Source organism: Epinephelus moara, chromosome 6 (assembly GCF_006386435.1).
Source record: "Epinephelus moara isolate mb chromosome 6, YSFRI_EMoa_1.0, whole genome shotgun sequence".
Classification (NCBI taxonomy): domain Eukaryota; kingdom Metazoa; phylum Chordata; class Actinopteri; order Perciformes; family Serranidae; genus Epinephelus; species Epinephelus moara.
Genome location: NC_065511.1, coordinates 37,395,143 through 37,422,173, shown reverse-complemented (window position 1 = coordinate 37,422,173; position 27,031 = coordinate 37,395,143). Strand labels below are relative to the sequence as shown.

The 27,031-nt window shown below is 42.9% G+C and overlaps 1 protein-coding gene across 9 annotated transcripts in view; it reads left to right on the top strand.

The window, feature by feature from the left end:
- Positions 1 to 27,031, top strand: part of LOC126391464 (DNA-binding protein SATB1) — a 68,435-nt gene that overhangs the window by 7,299 nt on the left and 34,105 nt on the right. For 3 of the 9 annotated variants that reach the window (XM_050046259.1, XM_050046261.1, XM_050046256.1), the window contains exons 2-8: positions 6,373 to 6,611; positions 10,165 to 10,341; positions 11,296 to 11,422; positions 13,454 to 13,507; positions 16,106 to 16,229; positions 24,526 to 24,637; positions 25,713 to 25,790. In XM_050046259.1, the coding sequence (XP_049902216.1) occupies positions 6,398 to 6,611; positions 10,165 to 10,341; positions 11,296 to 11,422; positions 13,454 to 13,507; positions 16,106 to 16,229; positions 24,526 to 24,637; positions 25,713 to 25,790 (886 nt within the window). In that variant the 5' untranslated portion in view covers positions 6,373 to 6,397. Of the gene's footprint in view, positions 1 to 3,976; positions 5,118 to 6,372; positions 6,612 to 10,164; positions 10,342 to 11,295; positions 11,423 to 13,453; positions 13,508 to 16,105; positions 16,230 to 24,525; positions 24,638 to 25,712; positions 25,791 to 27,031 lie in introns of those variants that run through there. The other 6 variants (XM_050046258.1, XM_050046257.1, XM_050046262.1 and 3 more) reach the window with 6 other exon arrangements.

Genomic DNA, 27,031 nt, shown 5'->3' with positions numbered 1-27,031 from the left:
GTTATCGATGCTCTCTGATGGTGCCCGACAATCACAGTGGAAATGACTGCGGCTGCTTGCGTCATGCCAGATAGAAAAGAGCATTTGCCGACAATGGCTTGCTTTCACCGACGCTCCTATTTTCCGAACGCTGCTAACTGCGGCCAAGGAAAAAAAAAACAACAACAACAAAAAAAAAAGAGAAAAAAAAAACACACCAAAGAGAGAAACGGGAGCTGCAGTGAACATCATGTAAAACATGTCAACGTGGAAAACATGTCAACATGCAGAATGTTGTGCAGCGATGCCGTGCAGGTCTAGGTGATGCAAAGTGATCTGCTGAGGAGAAGGTCTGGATGTGTGTGTATGTGTGTGTGTGTGTGTGTGTGTTGGGGAGGGGGCTGCAGCCTGTCTGTGCAATTCATGTTACGACATATCACAGTGACACCAATGAACCAGAACAGCAGGTACAATCTAAAATGCTGCACAAACAAAATATTACATGATATTCATTATTTCTAAATAAAACACGATAAAAAACGTGGCTGCAGGACGTCATCCTCTTTAATGCACCTGTTTTGTAGCAAAGAGCTTAAGATAGACAGTAACTTCAGTATGATTCATTTGTGAATTTTTACTTTCATGTCTTCACTGACTTCGTGGAAATCTTCACATTTTTCAGCAGCTGAATAATATCTCACGTTGGAGTGAATCTCTGAAAATATAGTAATTACTCCACAGTTTGGGTCCTTTATTCAGACACATAGCAGAGCCATTTAACCACACTGCACACCGCAGCTGTGTTTAGTACACAGTGTTGGCAGCTCACTGAAACCCCGAGAATGGTTAAGATAAGAATTGATCACTGAATCTGTGCAGCAGGCTCTGCTCGTGGATTCAAACATGCCGGGGTCTTGTGCGAGCAGTTTCAACAACTCTTCTATTTCCTGTTAAAAAAACCACAGATGTGGGACCCTTTTAAGTGCAGCCGCCCCCTCAAAACTTACACCTCGTGCTAACTAGGTGTCAATATTGCAAGACATTGTTCCATCTCAGGTCCGAAAGGTGAGTTTCACATGGTATTTTTCCGTTAAAAGCTTCTCTGCTGGCCTTCTGCTGTGAATTCCTAATGCAGCCCTTTTTGGACACAAATGTATTTTGAAATGAGCAAACTTTTGACCTCACATGGGTGGGTGGAACAATGATTTGGTCTCACAGTAAGGCGATGAGTTAGATGTGTACTGTTTCTACTGTGTAGCGATACAACACACCATCACTTCTTCCGTGATTGGCTCATTTGATGTGTACTAGTTTCAGCCTTCTGCTGGAGGACTCCAGTATGTTTTCCCCTAAAACTGAGCTGTAAACACCGCGCGTAAATCTGAATGATTTTCTTCACAGTTGTCCCGCAGAGTTTTTCCAACTGTTGTCGTCACCTGACGGTGGTTACTGTCGAGCTAAGCTGAGAAGCTCACGTCTGTGCTGTTGCATTGTTTTGAAACAACAGCTTTGTGTGAGACGATGTACCGTCACTGTATTTATGCTCTCACACAGAGTGAGTTTATGAGCCCTGCAAAGATTTATTAGCAAGCACGTTGTGTTGTGTAGCATTTCACATGCACCTGACCTCCACGGTCGGCTCACAACCTCTGGCTTTGTCGCCGAGATAGGTGTACGCACTTCCTGTTTTCTGTTGGTTTCCTGTTTTTGTTCTTACACAACCTGGACAGACATGCATTTTTCTTTGATGTGGATATTGGCCAGATGAGTCGGATCACATCGCCCCACCTTGCTCCGTTGCAGAAAACAAAAGCTTGATGTTCAATCTGTGGCACAACAGTTATGAATTAATGAGAATTTCTTTTGCGTTTCACCCCACATACTATTTATACATCAGCATATTTCGTGTGTGTGTAAAAAAGCATTTCCCCTGTGGTCTCGACAATGAACTTTACCTCACATACTCACCTCTCTGGCTCTTCATAGAAGCTAAAGATGGAAATACATCTCCACCTCAAACTAGCAGAAAGCATCGGTGCATTTACTGTCACCTGCGTGTGAGTGTGTGTGTGTGTGTGTGTGTTTGTGTCCACAAGATATTAGTCTGGCCTTTGCTCATAAAGTCAGAGTGAAACCGTTATTATTAGGCCACCTTAAGGTTAGGTACAAACGCCATATCAGGCCTTTATTGACAATATCAACAGAGATTACCTTGTCTGATATTTTTGCAGTTCGCTCCGGAGCAACAAAGCCCGCCAGCAGGGAAAGGTTCATGAAATAATTACAAAATAATGACAATAGCTCGCACATCAACTCGAGAAAAACCTTCCAGCTTGCTATTGTTTGCGGAGATTGTGTCGCTCTCCAGCCTCGCACGTTCCCCCTTTTCCTTTCTTACCTCGATGCAGTTCTTCCTCCACTTTGACAGTTCAGGGTTTTGTTGACAATATCAACAGAGATTAGCTTGTCTAATATTTTGGTGTAATCCAGTTTGACATAATACAGCATGACCGCTTACGGAGGTAAAGTTTGTGAGAAAATAGATGATAACAAAAGCTAAATGTTGAGATGGGAAACGTCTGCTGAACAGTACACATACATGTGGTGTTAAGACATCCCACTGAAATTCACTTTTTTAGGTGGTAAAATATTTTTTGCAAACTCTAAAGTGCTGGCAAACAGACCTAAATGATATGACAATAGAGGGAAAAATATAGTTATTTTTTCTTTGTTTTATGATTGTATCAGAATATGTGTATTTTACCATATTTACAATGCAATAACAAAATATCAGTATGAGTAATCCTTCCAGTTTGACAGTGAATGCACCGCAGATGTAGCCTTTCTACTTTCTAAGGCTGTCGTAAATATTCATTTGTGTGATTTATTGCCATGATTTGGTCTTTTAATCATCCACTATATCAGAATATGTGTATTTTACCATATCTACAATGCAATAACTAAATATAAGTCTGGGTAATCCTCGCAATTTGACAGTGAATGCACCGCAGATGTAGCCTTTACACTTTTTAAGGCTGTCGTACATATTTATTTGTGTGAATTATTGACATGATTTGGTCTTTTAAGCGTCCAAGTTGTAAATTAATACCTACTTAAACATGGAGATATTTAGTTTTTGTGCTGTAGGCCTTGTCTAGGAGTGGTGTTATATAGTTTGCCATTTTAATAACCTACTTTTTAGGCTTTTGCTTTGTGATTTCTGATATCAGTTCATAGTTTATATGATAAGAAGGAAGTCTTGATGAAATTCTTAGTAGTTTAAAGATGTAAAACACTTTAGATGTGTTCTTATTGCACATGCACAATAAAAAAACTAATTTTTTAAAGAGATTATTTAAGTTACAGCAGGTTTAGTGTTATGGGGATACAGTAAGGTGCATTCAGGTGCAGTCAGAATTGACTGGAGGTCAGATAGTTCATCTTACACTTTGCTATTTCCGACCACATTACTTGCATTAGAATATTACATGAAATAAAACTATTTATTGGTTAAAAGTAAAAGGAAAAAACATTCAAGGTGTGTGTGTGTGTGTGTGTGTGTGTGTGTGTGTGTGTGTGTGTGTGTGTGCGTGCGCGCGCGAGCATCTGTGTGTTACCCGGTAATAAATGCAGGACCGCCTCACTCTAATCAAGCTGATTAAAAATTCCTGCGCGCACAGCCGGAAATCGCACCACCGTTCCTCCTCGCTGTGTGTGTGTGTGTGTGTATGTGCGTGTGTGTGCATGCATGTGTGTTTATGTGTGTCCACTTTCTCCACTTTTATCCGTCTCCACCAGGACTTTTCGGCCTGAGATGCGCAGGAATCATGTGTTTTTTCTGTCATTATTATTATAACAATAAAGGGGATTATTTCTCTCCTCCTCACACACACTCTCCACCCCACACACTCACACACACACACATACATCCCCCTCCTATCTTCTATTTTTTTTTTTTTCCTACATTTTTTTTACCCCCTCTGCCACGCCATTTGAAATGAGGAGGAGAAAGGGAAAGCACAAGCAGCGGCAGCACCAGCAGCGAGGAGAGGAGAGGGGGGAGTGATGAGTCAATACAACTAATAATTTAATGGGGACAGAGAGGGAGAGACGGAGTGAGAGGGGGAGAGACAGAGAGGGAGATAGAAAGAAAGAGGAGCTCCGTCCGGACGCCAATCCCCAACCAACAGGACACCTCCTACTATTACTATCGCAGGAAGCTCTCTTATGCATCCACAGCAAGCCTTATTTATGCTCGACATCGGAAAGTAAACGGCACTTTTTGACCCCCCTCTCTGCTTGTTTTATTTGGCGAACCTGTTCCGGCTGTCCGCATATCGTCTCCACATCGCCTCCAACGCGATAGCAAGATCACACTGTCGGTTATTATTATTTTGCTCTGTCTCAGTCAGCCGGTGAAACCAACCCAGCTCAGCCGACGTTCAGCTATTTTTGTGTAGGTTACCAGTCCCTCTCTGTTCGTGAACATACACAACGAGGGTTTATTAGGTCTCGGCGGCGGTTATTATCATTACAACTGTGTCCGAGGTGCTTTGCTTTCCACTGTTCGCCTGCTAACTGTACTGTTCGGCTGCCCGCCCGCCGATACATTTGGATGTTGTGGTGCGAACTAAAGCAGAAGTCGGCTTCACTTGTAACCGATGGACGCGGCTAACCGCTCACTTTGTGGCTAAATGTCGCCGGTTGTAACGGTTTCGGTTGCCGTTTTCTCCCTCCACTTGGACGGAATAAGCTAACGGACACTAAACGCGCGCACACACACACATATACACCACACACACACGCACACACACACCGCTTACCAATGTTCGCCTATCACGGTCCATCTCGACCTCGTCGTCTCTCGCGCAGACCCGGGTTGTTGTTTTTTCGCACCGCCTGCCAGTCCTCCGCCAAGAAGAGCCGGAGAAAGCGGCTTTTTACACACTAATTTTTTTTATTTTTTATTTCTGTTGCTGTCATGCATACGTAAAGCCAGAGAGAGATAACAACCCCCGGGAAGCAGGAGTTGTTTTGGGTGTCTTTTCTTTTTTCTTTTCTACCCTGGCCAAACTTGAAGAAGACGTGTTTTCCAGGCGGTGTTATATGCTCCTCAGTGCTCAAGTGCTGCGGTTCAGGTTGGTGTGGAAGATTTGTCACTTTCAACTTGTCCTCTCCTCCTTAACTCCCTCCTTTAAGGGGTAATGTGTCCATTTAAACTAATGCTCCTGTGTTTTTTCTGTGTGTGTGTTTTAAGGTCATTTAAAAATCCTGACCTGGATCCGGACTGTATCCGGGTCTGGATTCCTTTGGCCCCTTATTTATGGGGAATTAGTTGCCTCATTGCATGTTATGAATGGGGGAGTTCATGATCTTTAGCGTGAGGGTGGATGATTTTGCCCTTTTCGCTCTTCGACAACAGCATTCCAGTTCATGTTCATCAACCTGCATGCATAATCACACTCAATTACTTTTGCGTTGCAGTTTAATACATGGACACATTTTTTATTCACACTGATCACATGTTAAAGTTTGTGTGAATTGTCAGCTCCAGCCTCAATCAATAGCTTTGTCTCTGCACTAAAGCACCTGTGGTTGAAACTCCTCCATCTCTCCTTCCTCTCTGTATCTCCCTCGTCTTCAACTTTTGATGATTGTCCTCATGAGTCAGCAACTGTCTGTTTTCAAGTTTCCAGACGCTGCCTCTTCCCCCCATTCCGAAGTTGTAAACTTATTGCTTTCCATGAATATACCTCTGCGCTTGCAAAATCTAAAAATAAAGTTCACACCTGTAAAGTCGTGTAAGTGTGTTTGTGTGTGTGTCTGTCACAGCAAAATGACGTTGCGGCCTTTCGCCTCCCTTCCCCTCCGAGCTGCGTCATGAATGTGAAGCCACACGAAGTGACTCAGAAACCGAATTACGTTAGTTTCCCCTCTCTGCGTGCGCCGCAGCAGAACCTTGTTCCTTGAACTGCACTGTACTCATTCAAGTGGAATCTCCCAGCAAATTAATGTGTTTGCACTAAAACCGGGGCTTGTTTGCCCCCTCTCGCATGGGAATCTCTAGTGGGACACCCATACATAATACATGTGTTGAAAAATGGGAACATTACAGCCGCACGAAAACGTCACCGTGGCCTGAGTCATCACAACTGAAGCGAATTGACAGTTATTGCCGTAATGGGTCTGTTCTCAGAGGTTTCAATTACTTAAAGAACATTTTTTTTGCTCTATAAAAATGTCCCGTCTCATCTTCACGTCAGTGATATCAACACAAAAGATTTTGTGTTCCTCGCTCCCCTCGTGTCACATTTCAGCTGCTTCTTTTATGCCATGCACATATCTCTGCTGACAGCTGAATCATTCTATGTGTGTGTGTGTGTGTCTCCCCAGGTGATAGTGAGCAGAGGTGCTGAGAATGATGGACCATCTCAGCGAGGCGTGTTTGGGCAAGGAGAACTCTGACCTGGTCAGCAGCATGGCAGAGACCAAGGCCCCGCCGGCCAAGCTGCCCCGTCTGGAGCAGAACGGCAGCCCCCTGGGCCGGGCCAGGCTGGGCAGCACTGGGGCCAAACTAGCCGGGGTCCCGTACAAACCCACCGGCCACCTGCTGAAGACCTGCCACAAAAGAGGTAGGACGGACAGAGTGTGTGCATGTGTGTGTGTGTGTGTGTGTGTGTGTGTGTAAGTGGGGGCTGGGCGAGCACTGAAACGATTAGTTGATTAATGGTTTAGTGGATCAAGAGAAAATTAATCCACGACAGTTTTGTTTGATTTAATATTTGTCATTCAGTTATTTGCTGCTTTCAGCATCACTAATGTGAAGAGTTACTGATTATCTCCATTTCATGTGATTGTAAATTTTTGGGTGTCGGATTGTTAATTGGATAAAAAGTCAATTTGAAGATTCTGGAAAAACTGAGAGAGGCACCTCACACTATTTCTGATCAAGCTGAAACGATGAGCTGATGAATTGATCAGTTGATCGAAACATTTTTCAAGCAGACACTGAAACATTTTGCTTCTCAAGTGTGAAGAGTTGCTGCTTTCCTTTGTCTTACGTGACATAAAACTGAATAATTTGAGGTTGTTGAACAATTTGGACATATTGCTTCCAGCTTTGGGAAACTGTCACAAACATGTTTCACTATTTTCTGACATTTTATAAACTATTAATCAATTAATCGAGAAAATAATCAGCAGATGAAAATAATATTAGTTGTACCTCTAATTTATGCCATCTCATAGACTCAACGATTGTTTATTTAATTAAATAACTGACAAATAATCAATAAAGGCACAGACTGTACAAACTAATTATGAAACTAATGTAGTTAAATTAACTTTCCATGTGCATGTGTGCGCGAGTAACAGAAGAATAAAGCGTGTAAATAGAGGTGCGCTATTTAAATGCAGTTTAAAAAGCCCCCCTCCCGCACACACCACCTTCCACCCACCACCACCCCCTGCATGCTCTCCAAAACTCTTAAACCTTTTTACAATGCGTCTTTAGTCATCTCAGCACACACACACACACACACTGCACACACTCCCACTTATTTGCCCAGACAATAGCTAATAGAAGAGCACTGTGAGAATTATTCCTGTGTCGTGCTGCATAGCGCTGTGTCACCGCTCCCCTCTCCAACCGCAGCCCTCCTGCTCCGACATTTGTTTATTAAGGGAAAGTTTCAGTCCTTTAAGAGCCATTCTTGTTTAAAGGGAGCCTTTACTTTGAGATTATGACATAGCTTTTTAATATAACCGGTGTCGTCTCGTGAAAAACACGGCGGGCAAAGCTTTCCAAAATATGAACCTTTTTATGATTATGTTTTGTTGTTGTTGGGTTTTTTTTTTTTTCTGTTTTTTTTTTAGTGGGCTGGGAATGGGTTTAAAACCTGCAGGTTCGGAGTTGTAATAGCACTTGGCAGCTAAGGCTCGTCTGTTTGTTTGTTTGGCTGGTTGGTTCTCTTTGGGCAAGAGGGACTCAGGAACTCTTGGAATGTGGCTGTGTGAGTGTCCTCGGATGGGCCGTTTCTCTTATTTGCTCCTTTAATCTACGTGTCGCCCTCCAGCTGAGAGAGCCTAATTTTTCACCTTCATCATCTCTGCTTCTCTTGGCCTCCTACCACGTTTGTTCCTCCAAGCCTCCTCATCGCTCTCCCCTCCTCTCCCCCTTCCCTCTCGTTGTCTTTCTCTGAGTTTCTTCCTGGGCAAAGGGTGAAGCGGCTGAGGGAGGCGGGCGGTCCGCCGCGGAGGCTTCGCAGAGGGCCCACAGTGGGCATTGTGTCCGAGCCCGAAACAATATTTACCGCAGCCCTCTCTGGGCTCCCTGGAAACAAAGCCAGTATTGATCCCCCAAATGAACCTACACAGCAGTCTTTATTGTTAGATCTTTATCTATTAAAATCAGGGGAGGAGAAAAGCAGCTCTTTCAGCACATTCCCTGGCATCTGTCGGCTTATTGATTGTTTTGCCAGAGCTGCGTGCATCTTCTGGAATGCCTGGGATTGGAAAATATTAGAATGTGAATCACTTTAATCGGCAAGGACAATAAATGTACAGAAGTGTGTTGAGGTGATAGTAGAGTGGAGACGTACTGAGAAAATAGAGCAACAGGGCACCTCATAAACACTGTAGGTTTTACATGGTACAGTAAGCTATAGAAACTCTTCATTAACACTTTGACAAAATTTTGATCTTCTGCTGTTTTCATTCAAACAGACTTCAAAAAGCCAAGTCGTCCCCATGCTCTTAAACTTCCTTGAATTTCAGGGATGTTATTTTAGAAAAAAAAATGGCATATTGGATGATATTTGCACAATGGGTCTCTTGAACATTCGGCAGTCTTTGGACAAGGATTGCTCATTCCACCTAACAGCAGAGCCACTGTTGACACAGACTAGTAAACCTCAGGGCGCAGAGGTGGTTCGGGATTTGAAGCACTGCATCATGGGAAGATGATTTTGGGTTGGCAGGCAGAAGGAGGGGCCGATGAGATACCAGAACCTCGATAGTGAATAAACAGTTAATCATGCCAAAAGAAGCAGCCCAGTTGCCAGAAGAAAATGTTGGCATTGTGCGTTTCTGCAAAGCACAAACAGGTTACATTTGCTCGTTTTTCTATCAGTGTTTCTTCAGTGATGTAGTTTGTGAGTTGACTTTGTCATCTTGAGGTTGAGGGGACGGCCTGCCAAGCCACACACCACTGTGCGAGACCAAAAGCGGTTGTTTTTTAACCCAGACATAGTGGCATGAATAGTGGTTTCTTTTTACTGAGACATTGCGGCTTTTTCTGCCCAACAAACGTGCCATTTTAACCCAAAGCATAATCTTTTCCTTACCATAACCAAGTTTTTTTTGTGCTTAGACCTAATCACACATTTACTACAGCAGTGTTGAAACATAAAGTTTTGATGTGTCTGCTACAGTGTGCAAATTTAACATACCTGTGGTTTGCAAGAAACGTGCGATGTCCAGTTTTTTGTGGCGATTGGATTCAAAGGACTCGTACAGGTTGAAGGTTCTTTGTGGCTGCCTCATGTTTGCTTACACTGAGATACTTATTTCTATAATATATATATATTAGCTTATTAAACTCACTCAACCCATAGTGCAACATCTCTGTAATATTATGTCATCATCTTAAAACGTGGAAGATGAACCTCAGACTGCAGGAAGGAATCCTCCAGCAGTTGATATAAAAAAAACCCTCTTAAATTGGGATTACAGATGGAAAAAGCACCTTTGAAAAACTCAGGGAGAAGATCATAGAGATTACATGACAAAGGAGAGTATTTCTATAAAAAAAAAAAGCAGCCTCTGAAATTGTGCAGGTTTTTGTGCACTTAAGGAATGTTTGATTCCCCACGTTTATGTGAGAGTTTGGCATTGAGACAGAGAGGTGAGGGTTGAGATAGAAATTGCCCCATAAAAGATGAAAAATGCCTTTACGGTCCAAACTCACGCTTTAGTTAATTTCTGTGCAGAACTTCCACTCAGCAGCAATCTAATCACTCACTCATAATCCCTTGACACTCAACCTCAGTGTAACTTAATCGTCAGTGCTAAATATTAATCTCGTCCCTCCGCAAATACGCTGAATCCTGAAGGTCAAAGTTTGCACGTGAAGAAATGTGAACCCTTTCGGTTCTTACTTGCGTCTCTGTGTCTCGGTGTCCTCAGGCAACATGCTGCCTGTGTTCTGCGTGGTCGAGCACTACGAGAATCCCATGGATTTTGACAGCAAGGAGGAGCACGCCGAGTTCGTCCTGGTACGCAAGGACATGCTCTTCAACCAGCTCATCGAGATGGCCCTGCTGTCGCTGGGCTACTCCCACAGCTCAGCGGCCCAGGCCAAAGGTAACGTCACTCATTGACTCTCATCACCATCTCTTCATTTCCTTCTCTGCTCTGATACTTTTTATTTTTCTCTTTTTTCCCCCTGCTTTATCTCTCTAATGCTCATTAACGTCTTCGCCACAGCGTTTTCTGACATGCTGTTACTTCTGCACACACTCAAACACACACTCGTTTATGCCTCGCTCACACATGCTACACACACTCTGTGACCATAATAGCCTACCGCCAGCAGATCTGAAGCCACAGTAACACATCCTGACACTGATCCCAGACAGGAGATGCTCAAGTCTCGCAGGGGTCACACACACATACACACACACACATTCCCACACAGATGTATGCTTGTTCACACAGAGTCTAAAAGCGCAGGCTTACACACATACACACACACTCATACTGTATATATTTATATACACATACACTCAATGACTCAGTGGGTGGGAGGGGCAGGTGGAGGAAAGGGTCTGCTAATTGCACTTGAGCACACGCAGGCCGAGGGTGGCTGTTTCAAGGTGCCTCTTAGCATGCTCTTTTATTATAGCCTGTCCATCACACTTATGTGCACACACACACTCACACACACACATCCTAGTCCACCTCTCCCATAAGCTTACTACCTGCTGTGTGGGCTGCTACTTTTTAGGGCAGTCTCATGAGAAATTCCAACACGGTTGTTGTGATTTCAGTAACAAATAAAGTGTATGAAGAGTGTTTATGGCACTAAAATGCCTCTGGAGTGGCTACATGTGGCTTCATACACACTGTGCATGTGATACTGTTTTAAAATACACCTACTCTTTGTAGTTATGCAGCTCAGCGTCAGTGAGCTAAGATGCTAAAATGAACTTTGTACTCTCTTCTTTTCTATGTATGCTTGAGTCCATTTATATGCTTTTGTGTGTCCCATTTACCAATGTTCACGTGTGCACGCACATGTGCATGTTGCATTTCCAGGTATGATTCAGGTGGGGAAGTGGAACCCCGTCCCCCTGTCATACGTGACAGACGCACCGGACGCTACAGTGGCTGACATGCTGCAGGACGTCTACCACGTGGTCACGCTTAAGATCCAGCTGCACAGGTAAGAAACACACAGTCATGTTTCCCTTTAAAGTATGTGCTAGAAACTGACACAATTGCGCGCACACACGTGCATCAATCCAAAATGTGCGTAGGTGTTCATGCAACTTTTTTTTACCTGCCCACCGCCCACAGAAGTGCAGTGTTGTGACCTAAAACACACATGCACACATGCTTTAATACACACAGAGGAACCAGTTGTACCTATTAGTCGTTGCTTCCAACACTCACAGATAGCATGTATGCCCAGAGGCATGTGCCAATCTGCTGATGCCCTCTGCATGTTTGATACTGAGAATAGCTCTATTACTCACACACACACACACAACAGACTGACCTTTCCCAGGAAATGTGAAAAACCCATTTGAATACTGAAAACTTCCTCGCCTAATGGTGCTAAAGAAACAGAGATTGGTTTATTTGTCAATTTAAGCGTAAAGCGATGGGAACACTGATACCACGCTAACAATTTAGCTTCTCTGTGATGAGTGATCAAGTAGATTTATCTCTTGTAGCTGCTCTGCATTTAACTGGTAAGTGATGTTAACTAATGTGCAGATAGCACGGGCAGTTTTGCATCGGAGATTGGTGAGATGATATATGGTAGCAACAGTTTTTGAATCCAAGCACTACTTTAGCTCTTTTCATAAAAAAATTAATCAAATGAATGTAGTGGGCAACTGGAGACTGCGCACAGCTAAAAATGACTCTGCGGCAGCAGATGAATACACGCTTGTTCACTTGAAATAGTTCCATAAATAAACCTCGCTGCATCGGCTATTTTAAGTGAAATATATTTCTTGTGAATCTACATCGCATATCATAAAAAAAAAAAGACGACTTCTTCACTGAGTTCTGGTAGCTGTCTTGTGCCATCACTCACCATATTGTATGCTAAATGCTACTCTGTAGGAGTGAAGCTTCGTTGTATTTATACACACAGCATACGAGCATTTATAGACATGGACGCAAACAGGCTCATATGTGCTCATAGGCACAGAAACACACACACACACATACACACACACAAACAGCCGAGTGGCACTGGTGTGGAGGCTTGTGCCAGCTGCTGTTCCGACTCCTTCTCTTCCTCGCTCTTCCTCTCTCTCCCCTCTCCTTCTGTGTCTCCCCCCACCACCACCGCCACCGCCATCGCCACCACCCACCAACGAAGCACTCACTCACACACACTGACTGATGTGAACACGTCCACCAGCCAGAACACAGAAGGTTGTGTTTATTTCCGGCATGCTAGCCTTGAATGCATGGATAGCTGTCTTTCTCCACTACCCCCTTTTCCTCCTCTCCCTCCTTCCCTCCTCTTGTTCACTTCCTTCTCCCCAGAGGCTTTCTAGCTGCTGGAGCAGTTTAAGGTGTTCTGGAAAATCCATTGTTTGTGTGTTAGCGAGTGTGTGCGAGGCTGTGTGTTTTCTCACAAGCAGATGTTAGCCTCGACCGTTGCACGCATCCCTTTTCTATTCCCGTTATCTCCTCGCTCGTAACGTTTCCCAACACACCAGCAGACAGATTTATGGACACAAGCACACAATGTCTCATGCACTTGTGCACTCATCACCCCTCGCTCAATCGCTCATCTCTCTCACTCGTCAAGTGTCAGGGCAGGTTTAACGAAAAGTCATTCGGCGATACACGTCAAACACGTCAAACATATGTCTTGCACACGTGAAGTGTTTATTCAGAACAAACTGGGTGCTCTCACTGGCGCTCAGTACAGTTTCTCCACACTCCCACCCACCTTGTAAATATATTTCTCATTTTCAGAAACCCAGAAATCAGAGTGTTTCTCAGGTAGAGCTGAATCCCCGCGGCACACGACTCTAGCACCAGCTAACGTCAAAGCCAATCTATTTGATATATAAATCTATTTTGATTTTGCTGCATATTGTTGTCAGTATTGTTATTGTTTTGTATTTGTTTTTCCCCCCCTTCTCTCTCCCCTCCCCACCATCCCTTCACCTCACCCCTCCTCCACACCCCACACCCCCCACCCCCCCTGCCCCGACTGCCGCAGAAATCTAGCCAGTAACACCTTAAATTGTTTCGCCGAGCACAACGAGCCAGGAAGGTAGAAGTAACACGAAATAATAGTCGCCACATGCAGCTGATGTATAATTCATGCATCAATCCAGCAGATGTGTTGTATAAAGTAATTAACTAATCAGAACAATCAGGAGAGAGAGAAAGAGAGAGAGGGAGAATATGAAAGAGGGGGAGAGAGTGCGAGGCAGGCAGAGAGAGAGAGAGAGAGACAGAGCAATCTCCAGATGCATCTGCTTGATGCGCCAAATGAAATCTGTCTGTCTTGGAGGGGCGCTTGCAGCAGGAAAAAAAAAAAAAAAAGAGCGGGAGCCCGTGTGTTCAGCTCTCTTTCTCTCTGGTTTCCTCTCTCTGTCTCTCCCGCTCTGTCTGTCTGATTGTTTCAGTGATTTGGTCATTTCATCAATAAATACAGTATTTTAAACAGGCCTGGACTGAGACTGCAACCCTGCTTTAAACCTCTGTTCTGGGCAAAGTGATTTGTTTTAAATATGATTGATCCAGTGGCAGAAAATGTATTAAAAATAATAAACTTTATTTAAAGAGCACCTTTCATACAAGAAATGCAGCACAAAGTAGGGGTGGGCGATGGCCCTCAAATTATATCACGATATTTCAGGGTATTTTTGTGATAACGATATTCTTGACGACATGACAAATAAATAAAAAAAATAAATAAATCTATTATTAATTTGATAAAATAGAATTGCAACAAAATAAGTGATATAGTTTTACAGTTTGCCAAAATTTGTCAAAAATGATCTCTCATTTCTTTAGTTTGTGNAATACAAAAAATGTCCCCTGGGATCTATATATATAAATCAACAGGTGATTTCCTTCTTTTAGTAAAATCCTAAATGGTTGAGTTGTTTTTTTCCACCTGGACCTTTATGCTCTGCCATTTCTCCTCTAATCATCACGCTGTAACCTGTGACAGGCTGTTATGATACCACAACTATAGCACATTTACATATAGGGAGGTTTTTTTCGAGCCACAAGCCCTGGACTTCTCAGACTCTTTTAGTGACTTACCGCTCAGAGGGAACTCAGTCAGCGGCTCCTCTGGCAGCAGCACAGCGTCTCTCCCTCTCCTCTCTCGCTGCGTGCACACGGGAGTCGGTGTCATTGAGTGATTTTGTCGTGCACACGGGAGTCGGTGTCATTGAGTGATTTTGTCATAAACCTTTGGTAATGTAAACCTACGTGATGTAGGTTGCTAAAAGAGTCTGAGAAGTCCGGGGCTGTTCATAAAACATTCAGGACGCCACCGTTTGTTCCACACTACTGAAGCTGCTCCTCTTTTTGGAACCACTTTGTTCCACACTACTGAAGCTGCTCCTCTTTTTGGAACCACCACGGGGCCATAATAATTTCGCTTTCAGCCATGCTTGTTGTTGCCGTGGGTAACAGTATGACGTCAATATGTCAACAAGCCAAAATATCGCGAGTATCATGATATGAATTTTTTATATGATGTTAAAAATTATACCAGTGTTATCGTGAACAAGATGATACACCCCTAGCACAGCAGTGCTTCACATGAAAATAGACATAATGGACATAAAACAGACAAACAAGGCCGCATTTAAAAAAGATTAAAACATGGATTAACTGATTCATAAAATAATAGAGTTGTAAAACTATAAAATCAAGTAAGATTTTAAAAGAGTCGCAGCAGCGTGAAGCGTAAATATAAAGAGTTTCAGAACTGTATCAGAAAGTCAGCGCAAGTTAAAGGCCAAAGTGAACAGATGCGTTTTAGCTTTATTTTAAAACTATTTATCGAGCTAGCTCCCGCGATATCTATAGGTAGTGCGTTCCATAGCTTTGGAACAAGACATTGTAAGATGCTATTTTGGCCTCTGTTAGTTTGGGATTGACTGTTTTCTGACAAGAAATAAACCATTAATGGACCTTATAGAAAAAAAATGAAAGGGTTAATCTGTTTTATATGTATATATATCCTTTATTTAGACAGGTTAAAGCCAAGAGTGACCTACAAGTTACAACAAGGCAAACAGACGTATACAAATATATAGGGTAAAGAACAAATATGATGTGGATGCAAGTTCTAAAGTGATTTAGGAACAATCACATCAACTAAAAGAGCTAATTTCTTGAACCTTTAAAAATCGACTTGTTTTATACATTTGGATTATGTAATTTGTTTTCCTTGAGTCAGTGTCAGGGGTCAGGCCAGATAGTGAAAAGCGTGTTGCAGTCTGGTGTTCAGGATGCTGCAGGATAACTTCCCTAAGTTGCCTCTCACACAGTTGTTTGGGTCAAATTTAATTCCAGATTTAAAGATTGGTGTTATTACCCATTTGCTCCATATATCAGGGGGATTGTCAGCCTAAATCATTTTGATATTGTGTTGCTGATTTCGTAGCTTGTGTATTTTATCGTTTCACTCAAGATACCATCAGGGCTGCTGGCTTTCCTTTCTATCTTTGTCTCTTCTCCATCTGAATTGTTTCTCATGCTCTCTCCTCACCCCTCCTCTCCCTCTACATCCCTGTCTACCCCCTCCTCCCTCTCTCCTCTCCCTGTCTTACCTCCCCTGTCCCCCCTCCGTCCCACATCCCCATGTGTCTCCTCTCCTCTTTCTCTCTCTTTCTCTCCGCAGTTGTCCTAAGCTGGAGGACCTGCCGCCCGAGCAATGGAGCCACTCTACAGTAAGAAACGCCCTCAAGGAGTTACTCAAAGACATGAATCAGAGCTCTCTGGCTAAAGAATGTCCCTTATCACAGGTGCTGAAGCCCAGTCTGCTTATTTAAAAAAAATAAAAAATAAAAAGATTAACGCCCAATCTCAACCCCCTCCCCCCTGCTTCCATACTGCACAACAAAACAAACACCCCTATCTCCATCACCACTGTATTTTATCCTTTACTTATCAAATGCCCTGAGTTTGATCAAGTGGGAAAGAGAATCGGCATAGAAAATCCAAATCAATGGCTATTGTCATTTGTTTGCCGCATGATTTTTTTTGTTTTGTTTCTCTTGCCGCCCCCGACACACACACACACAAACGCACACACATGCAACGGCAGCCAAAAAGCAGAGGTGTTGTTGAACGTATGGTTATTGTTAGATAAACATTGGCCCGAGCCCAGAACGATCTGGATTGCTTTTGTTCTTTTCCTCATTTAGTTAATTCTCAACATTTCATAGTATCAGGCTGGATGTACTGTACGTGCATTCACATGTCAGGTGTTACACTCTGTGTTTTTTTGTCGGCTGGGAGGTTGGATAGAAAGCACTGGCGCAGATATTGTATTAACAGGCAGTGTAGTCAGTATATCATGGAGGCAGCTCTGGAGTGAATGGAATGAAACGGCAGTATATCTCTCACAAGGGCCAATAATGTGTGTGTGTGTGTGTGTGTGTGTGTGTGTGTGTGTGTGTGTCTGAGTTTGTGTGTCACAGCGTGCTTCTGTGTGTATTCGCTTGAGTGTGTTTGTGAAATGTATATCAACGTATGGGACGCGCATGTGAAAGTGTTATTTGTGTTTTGCATACGTGTGTGTATTTAGATCCAAGCGTGTGCGTAGGTGCCTTCAGTATGAAGCCAGCTCTCCTCCCAGGCCACCGTATGGTCACCTGGAGACCCTCATTTGCGCTGTGAGCTTGTGTGTGTGTGTGTGTGTGTGTGTGCGGCTGCTCTCAGTGTGTGTGTTTGTGTGTTTAGCCGGGCATGAGCAGTGCGCTGATGATGTAAAGAGTCCCTGGGTGGCGTTCAGGCGGAGCCCAGCCCGGTCTGGTAATCACCCTGTTTACGGTCCATATGTGAAGACGGCTCAGAAGAGAGCACACACTAGCTCAGAGGATGTAACACACAGGCACACACGCACACACACTCTTCCTCAGACACACATTTGCTATTTTCAAATACGCACCAGTCTCAAATTAAACTGAAGATTGTTTTAGCTTTCCAGTGAGGATGAAAGAGCATCCTGAAAATATCTTGAACAGAATCTGTTTCTTTCTGTCTTGTATGTGTTTTAACAGCCAATTTGTTTCTGAATTCAGATCTAAATGGCATTAAATGGTCTTACGTTTTACTGTCATGCAGAAAATATTGCCAGCCATTGTGGAGACGTGGTAGCTTCAGTCGCTGCGAACACTTGCAGTATTTTTCCTCTTTCTGTTCTCAATGACTTTGTTTACATGCACAAAATATTCAGTTCTTTGCCTTCATTCCAAAAAAGTCAGTATCTCTATTAAGATGTTAATATAGCTAATAAAAATGAGTATTACACTAATATTCCTGGTACATGCAGCCAATTAACATGCCCTAACATGTCATTTATTAAGTCAAAATATGTATTAAAATATAGATATAGATAGATATTTTCTCAAAGTCTTCAATGACCGTTTGAACTTAGCCTGCCTCTTTCATTCCTCCCACCACCTTCCTGAAAAGGATGGTGTTGTAATATTTATTTTAACCTGTTTATACCCAAGTCTTTCATAATATATGTATATAGATCGATAGATAGATATTTTTAAGATTATTTGTTGGAGCTTTTGCCTTTAATAGATTGGACAGTATTAAGTGTTGGAAGGCTGGAATTGAACCCAAGGCCGTTATGGCAAGAGCATTGCCTTTGTACATGGGACACCTGTCATAATATTTAATAATAATTGTGATAATAATAATACTATTTTATTTGTATAGCACTTATCAAGGTTACAAAGTACTTTATAAAGTGCATAGAAATAAGACAACAAAACAATACAAAGGAAATAAAACACAAAAGTTACAAATCAGGCACTATAACGGAAAGTTTTCCTATAAAAATATGTTTGAAGCAATCATTTAAAAACGGGTAATGTGTTAGCCAGCCTCATCTCCTCAGGCAGAGAATTCCAGAGCCTTGGGGCCTTGATGGCAAAAGCCCAGTCACCTTGAGTTACCAGCCTTTATTCAGGGACGACTAGTTAGGGTCGCCTTGAGGATCTCGGATGACGAATTGGAGCAGAGGCTCAGCTATATAACTCGCCGCTAAATCATGTTGAGCTTTACAAGTTTTAAAAAAAGCTTAAATCAATTCTGAAGGGAAGTGAGGCGAGAATTGGGGTATAGTAATAGTAATGGCAATAGCAGATGTGTCTGTCTTTCCAATCAGAAATGTGGGCTTTCCTTTTTCGCATGCGTCTCTACACCAGCCTTGCAAACTGTTGGCTAATTGGTTTTTGTACAATGCATCCATGACAACACGTAGAGCTGACTGTAAGGCATGAGGCCATGTGTCCCAAACTGCGCGAAAAACCCCAATTTAGACGCATATTCCAAGTGTGCTGTACACATGTCCAAAGAAGGTTCCTAAAACAAGGATAATATTGGTTTATCCCATGTCTTAATCAATCGGAAAATGCTGCATTCAGGAAAAAAGGCCTAATTCAGAATATGCTGTTTAAATGACCTGTATCAAATTCAAGGTATCGTATAGTGGAATATTAGTGTGCGTGTAAACATAGTCATTGTTGTGTGTCCTTACTAGGAAATTGTAAAGAGCAGAATTCAAAGAACGCTTGACTGTAGAAGGGAAACCAACTTTTAGTGGTGGCAGATTATTCATTGTATAGCCTACTATAAAAACTCAGTGCTTACTGTGGAGTGCAGATATCACAAAAAAAAATCATATCTTTATTGCTTTTGAAATCTAACCCTTAATTTTTAAAACCTTTACTGTGTCTATTAGATTTTGGCTAAACATTATTTTATTTATTAATTTTATTGCCATGTTAAGGCAGCAAACTTTAAATACTAATCCAGTTTTATATCTAATTTAAAGCCAAACTGGCAGCTTTGCTATGTGCACTCCATACGCTGATGATCTACATGTATCCTCCTTGTTCAAACATGGCTGCCATGATGGCGTTTGACATCTGTTACTCTGTGGGGTTTCATGTGGCTTGCTACACCCATAGAGCGGTGGTTTGTCCCTCCTAAACCCAACTGGCTCAGTGGAGTGGTTGTCAGGATCGAGGGATGCACCCATGTTGCCTTGATATATGGACTGCCTGCCCTGTGACTGGTGATGTCACAGTGTAGTCTGATGTAAAGGTGAGAAGCAGGGGAGCACTTGGCCCTCCCTCTGAGGCTTCTGAGTTGAGCAGAAAAAGTGAAATGAGTGGGAGGAGAAAGGGGCGTTGCAGGAGTGAACAGAAGATTGGCACCTTTTTAGGATTAGTGTTTCCGTGATATTCTGCTGCGTAATCCTGAGACCGAAAAGAGAGGTTAACAGATGAGAGAATCACAGCAAGTGAGTGAAAGAGAATTAGCCACCTCTGAACAGAGCTCTGAAGAGAGATGGGGAGGAGGGGTGGTGGAGCAGGGAGGGGAGGGCGGCGGGGGGTTATTTTGTGAAATGCCGCTTTTGTCCGGAGTCTTGTCAAACATTTAGTTTGAATCTTTTGTAGCGGGGAGTCATGCTTTGTGTGTTTGGGCTACAAATGGCACGAGGAAGCTCTGTGAGAGAAAATGTATTCACTCACGCCCATTGTCATTCTGCAGGAGGAACTGATTCCAACCTGCACACGTATAAAGCAACCTTAAGGATTCACAGCTCGCAGAATCGTCGCCTAAATAAAACTTCTCCTGATTCTGCCTCAATCAGCCAATCAGGCTTATTATTTTTCTCTGAGGTTGCTACCAAGCTTAGCAACCCCCTTGCCCATGTTCACAGAAACTATGGCAACAAACGAGATCCCCTCCCCACCTCACCCCACTCTTTCCCATTGCCACCACCTCTTCTTGCCCACCCCCTGCTCACTCTCACTGGGCGGCCCCTGATGCACCAGCTGCTGCGTTGCGTAGCAGCAAATAGTCATCAAAATGCCATCTTTGCAGGCCTTCACCACCTCGGCAGCCATAGGCACAACCTGGTTGCCAGTGTACGTGTGTGCGTGTGTATATGTGCATATGTGTGTGTGTGTGGCTGAAGAGGGGAGGAAGAGGAGGGGGGGGGGGNGGAAGGGGGGGGGGGGGGGGTCATCCCAGTTGAGGTGGATATGTGCCATAATTGAGCTGTGTTAGATGTTGGCGAGAGACAAGGCACAGTGTTGCAAATGGGATGTGCTTTTCCCCCAGCTGATTCAAGACATCAGGCTAAGTTGGAATGTGTGTTTGTGCGCGTGTGCATGTGTGTGTGTTTAATTGTGTATGTGCATGTGTGTTAATCTGCATGTGTGCATTTGTGTAACTGCGCCATGTGTGTTTGTCTGCAGGGGTTGTACTTTGTGTGTGTGTTTGCATTTGCCAGTGTGTACACCACACTCTAACGCTGGCAGCTGGGTGCCTACAGTACCTGCCTGCTGCACCGCTATTCTCTGACACACACACATACACACAAACCCCCCACACACACACACACACACACACACACACACTCCTTCTCTCTCTTTCTCTCTCTCTTCCTGTCTCCCATGATGGGGAGTGGAGTAGATGTTGGGGACCGATAGTAGCCCAGTGCCACTTCCTGGTCTTGCTGATAAGCTCTCTGTGCTGCAGATGGCTATCACTTAAAGGATCCACACACATGCTCATGCACACACACACACTTATGCACACTGGCACGCACACACACACACACCCAAGCTACCTGTTGACAAGCCCTAGCACAGCCCTCCTGCTGGCACCACAGTGGCAGCAGAGGCTCTGGTTATCTGCTTGATTTCACTTAGTGTGTATGCATGTGTGTGTGACAGAGCAGTGGGGAGAGCGTGAGACAGAGAATAGGTGTGTGTGTGTGTGTGTGTATTGTTTCGTTCACACATACACACTGGGCCCCCTGTGAGAGGTAGAGTGATGTATTGAGGGAGAGGGCTGATTAATGAGGAGCGTTTATTAGAACATCTGTGTCAAAGATGGCGGAGAAAGAGAGAGATAGAGAGAAAGATTGGGGGAGAGAGAGAAAGGCACACCGTCTTCTGCAGGTCTCTTGTTTGTTGCCTCGAGCCGCCTTAGCCCAGATATACTGTAAATAAAACATGGCAGGCTGGAGGAGAGGAGTTCATTATCCCACAGACTTAAAGGAGAACTCCTCTTACTTTAAATAAACGTTTCGTACATGGGTTTCTGGCTGGGGAGTTGGCTACCAGAACCAGGTTAAACTGGATTGTGTGGTTTGCTGCTCCACCAAGACAGTAAATCAAGAACAAAACCATTCGCTCTGATTTACGCTGGCTTATGCTTATCATAAGGAATAAACAGGAATAATCATTTTAAGACCATACAAGGTTGCAGTTGCTATTTCCTGATGCCAATATTGCATAAATTTCAAAAGAAGGAGCTGCTTCATGCATAAATGTATGACCCATTAAAAGGGCAATTCTGACTTCCTCACCCTAACCTGAACTCTATCAGGGCTTTCATTGAATGAAGGCTTTTCAGTGGATCTATTAAAGACTGCTTTGTTATACCATGCAAGCCCAAATGCAGACCTCTTCACCCTCCTGTTTTGCAGCGTGACAGCGTGGTACACCACAGTATGGTTTGTGCAAATTCACTCCCAGCTGCTGAATGGGCGTAACAAAGTGCAACCGCGTTTGACTCTACCTGGTACGAGCAGGTATGGTGAGACTCACAGTGAGAGTCACTTCCATGATGGCGCTTTTTGCTACTTCTGTTGAAATGAAAAGAGCCGCGACATGTTAGTGGACTCTTCCTCAGCAGTTATTGCTGTTCATTGCTCTCAGTTGACTAAAAGGTGGCATCTAGCACAGTGTATGAAGTGGTGCGGGGATGACGGTTTTTTGTAGGTCAACCCGGAAGTTAGCGTCGCCCTGGTTCCCTCGACAAAAGCCGATGGGATTTTTCCACTGGGTTTTGGATGATTGCCAAAAATAACACCTGTGGCAAACAAAGTTTAAGATATTTATATTTTATATTCTGCAAGATAATCTTCACAATGTATCCTCATATAGCGGCTCACATGATATCCTACGAAAATGCACGCACTGCAGTCTTTAGGATAGCTCATGAATTAGCACCCCGCAGATGACGTTACATCCTCAACGTAGAGTTACGTAATTAGTATAAAGTTACGTTTCGGTTAGTTTTAGGAAAAGAGCCATGGTGACGACGTGCCTTAAAATGTAACTAAGTTCACTCGAAGTTCACATGGTACCAAACACTGTTCTCCCGGGCAATGTCCCAAGGGAAAGTCCTGTGTTTTTTGACCAATCTACCGCTCCAATGTGCCTCCTTATGGACCACTCGGGACGGTTTCCTTCTTTATCCCCGTCAGTGCATTAGTCTTGTGATCGCAGCCTTCCAAAATACACTGGTTATGCATTAGCCATGGGTTATGGTTACGAATTACTGGCTCATCATTATGTGGGATATGTATGAATTTTGGTGCATTACATTTTGTAAGAAAACTTACGAACCGTGCATGATGAGAACAGCCTGATAAATGAACACAGCTGTTGTGAATTTTGTGAAAAGCTAACATTAGGCTATAAACAAACTACACTAAGGTCACATGACTTCAGTGTCGCCACCACAACAAAGCTGTAACGCCGTGATTGGCATGACGGGGTTCTGTAGTATCATTTAGCCACGTGTTAGCGACCAGCTTTTTTAAAGACAATCTCTTAAGCTTTTGTTAACCACAAAGTTTATTTCAGGCATTGAATAGGCATAAACCCATTCAGAAAACCCACTGACTCTGAGACGAGAGACCCGGAAAAATGCTTCCTTATTACCGTGTTTTAACACTCATTCCTGCCACACTCTATGTCTTTGGAGAACACTTGCTTTCTTAAATTTGCACAGTGTTATCAGCCATAAACATCCATCTTTTAACTGTATGTAGGAGGAGAAATAACTTGATTAAAATAGTTCTTAAAGCAAAGTTCAGCCTTGAGCATATCCCTCCTTGCTGCTGTTTGATAATGTAAACTTGTGTCCATCTTGCTCCTGTTGGATCCTTCCATTAACTTTACTCACATTTGTGCCACAAAGTTTTGCGGTGTGTTCCAGTTGAACATCGGTGAGACCTCATAGTAGTGTCTTTGCATACGGTGCATAGAGCTTTAATAGAGAGGTCATGAGTTCAGGGTTAGAGCGACCTCTCTGACAGCACAGCTGCCATCCTTTACCCTCCTTTTGTGCAGGATAGCTGGAGAACCAGAATCATCCTCTACCCGTTCATTGTGCTCGTGCCTCCATGCTGCTCTGCCAGAAGGTTCCCCCCGCCATCCTCAAAGCGCATATATTATAGAAAATGATAAAGATGGCATACCTGTAATTTGAAAACAGATGGTTTGGTTCTTTTGAATATTTATAACAATCAAAAACAATTTCTCCTGCACCAACCTCGCTATTCGCCCGGAGGCCGGCAAGGTGTTAAAACATTCATTTTAATGAAACTGGAAGGGAAAGGAAAATATCGCCTCTTTGTTTTTTCTGAGGCAAAGGAGAGCGGTTGAAGTGAATGTAGAGAGGGCAAGGAATCGACTGTAAAGGGGAGACAGGAGCACACGTGCGTCTTAGAACGACACGCTGAGCGCGGCCCTCGGTCTGCTTGAAGTTGTTGTCTTTAACAGATTGTATAAATAAAGAGCTGAAAAATAAAAGAGGTTTATCTGTTTACATCGGCCGACTCCCCAGATGCTGATATTGAATAAGCTGCTATCTTCTTTCCTTTTGAAGGTAAATATCTTTCCTGCCGTCTGCGCTTGATGTCAACAGACTCAGAACTCAGTTGACCTTATAATTTACCCATTCTGAAATGAAAAAAAAGAAAGACAAACTCAACGGCATTTGATAAAAAAGAAAAGATAAAGCCTTGCTTGATTTAATTTGTTTTACCTTGAGAAGACGCGATCCAAAATTTTCTGCATGTCTGATACTTTTCAGTTGGCTTTTTTTTAGTGCTGGGTTTTACTGTGTCCCTATCTTTTATTTGTTTTGACAAGCTACAGTGTTACTGCATGTTTCACAAGCTTTAATATTATGTCTGTATTTTCCACAATGGGAATCTAAAGTCTCTCTCTCGTTTTCTCTCCCTCTCAATCAATCTCTCTCTTTCAGAGTATGATTTCCTCCATTGTGAACAGCACTTACTATGCAAATGTGTCGGCGGCGAAGTGTCAGGAATTTGGGCGCTGGTATAAACATTTCAAGAAGACAAAAGATATGATGGGTAAGCAAAACGGAGGGGCGCAAAGTATGGCGCTCACACTTTTGTCTCTTTGCGCACACACACACACATTCACACACATACACACAGTCGCCATTACAATATGTTCTCTAACCAACCGTCTCTTTGTCTCCCTGCTGTTGCATGAAGCAGAAATACATTTTTATCTTGTTATCTAATAATTCAAGATTACTCCACACTGTTTCACAGTTGAGCACAGTGTTATCTTTGATTTATCCCTTATTGCTTTAACTAACACTAATGCAAGAGCCAAATTGAGGCCTCTGACTGTTTTATTTTTATTTTTTGTTTGTTTGTGAGCAAGGATAACGCTTTAGTATTCCACGAACAAAAGGCAGCAATGACTTCAACCGGCCACCGCCTAGTCTGAAATTCAATTAGAGTTTCTTATCAACCCTCTAACAACACATGCTTTATATTATCTCAAAAAAATCCCCTTTGACCCGCCAGGAAATGAGGTTACACGATAGTAGTAGCACCCCAGCTGGAGATAGAATTCCGATATATTTTTATGTCTTTTGATTAAGCGGAACACCACTCTTCTGTTGCGAGACTCATAAGGCAGTGTAATGTTGAGATATTAGCTTTAACAATCTGTTGAACAATCTTTTTTCTTTGCCAGTGCACTACTGCTCGCCGTGATGACAGATGAGATATTATATCAAAATGTTTTCACAGCCTCCATGCAAATAGCGTGTTGTGATCATATCTTATCTGATGTTTTTTTTCTTCTGTTAAAGTGGCAACATATGCTGAGAACATTATTTACTTCAGACCTGCTGTACTTGTGTATTCTCTTGCATACTCCTACACATTTTCTGTCACAATTGTTTTCTATCTGGTTTTTATTTTGCTAAAAAAAAAAAAAAAAACGGGGCTGCTGCAGCTGCTAGTATGGCGTCAGTGATGCTGGTGTTTTAAATGTCATATTTCTGCTTAGCTGGAGTGGGAGAGAAGTACTGTAGGAAGCATTAACCCTGTGTTTCTCTCCTCACAACTCTGTGTGTGTATGTGTGTGTGTGTATGTATGTGCGTGCCCTGCCATCCGACTGTGCAGGCATGCGCCAACCCTCCCAGCTGGAGGGCTACCTGGGGACGTGTGTCCTCCGTGAGAGCCCGCGTGCCAATGCACTAGGTATGTCACAACACAGGCACACACACACAAACACATCCTTGTTTTTGTTTTTTTGTTTTCACTTTGGAGGACATTGCAACGACACAAATAAATTCCTTACTTAGCATAACCTTAACCATGACCACTGCACGCTTAAGGCAAATGTTACTGTAACTTTAACCCAACCATAAACCTATAGATACAGTCGGTGTCTTGTCATAGTTACGTGTGGTGAGGGCGGAGTTTGCGATGGGGAAAAGGACTGTTTTCCTGTAATAGATTAGCACGTTTTTTTAATTCCTTATATGTTTTGAGACAGTAGAGCAGAGCTAACATTACTTAGCGCCATTAGCCGTTGTGCTATAACGTTATTGCGCAGGGATTTGCAACCTCAAGAACCACAGGTCCTTGGAGGCCCACAACTTTTTTCCCATGGCCAAACAATCTAACACCGTTTGGATAAAGCGTTAGATCCTTTATGTTTTACCAGAAACAGCCCCAAAATCAGCACCGCCAAACCGACCAGACTCCATTTAAATAAAGAGTAATTTAAGCGTGTAAAGAGCCAGCAGGTTTTCACATCTAACTGGGTAAATTAAGGGTTTATTCCAACGAAAACAGAGTTGACAATTGTTAAAACTGTGGAAAGGCAAATGAAGATGGCTTCTCTGAGTTTTATTTTGTTTCTGTCAGCACTGAATAAAGTGACTTTAACAATGATAGAATTGCTGTTCATTTAAATGGAGTCTGGTGGGTTTGACGGCAGCGATTTTGGGGCTGTTTCTGGTTAAACAAAAAGGATCTTACCCTTAAACAAAAAGGTCTATCACTGTAGGGATCCTTTCAGTTATCTTGTTAGACACTTATAATAACAATCTGAGCCTGTCAGTGGCAAAAACAAGCACATTAAGTGGGCCTAAATAAATAATATACAGTCCAGGTAAAAAAAAAACAACAACTTTTAATTCTGGATATTTAGGTGTATTTGACAAAAAGCCACAAAGCAACTTTTCAGCTTGGTAGCAATCGCTTTGTTTTCCCACTTGGCAGAAAATGACATGACATTTCTGGATGTTCTCATAAATACCGACTGTATCTATAACCTTGATTTTTTTTTTTTTTTTTTTTAAAGTTTAACCCAAAAAATATAGTGCTTTAGTTTGTATGGACCAGGTTTTTGTCACCATAATGTGACTAAACACCTCTTGATAGAACTGGGAGAGAAATACATTCACACACACACACACACACACACACACACA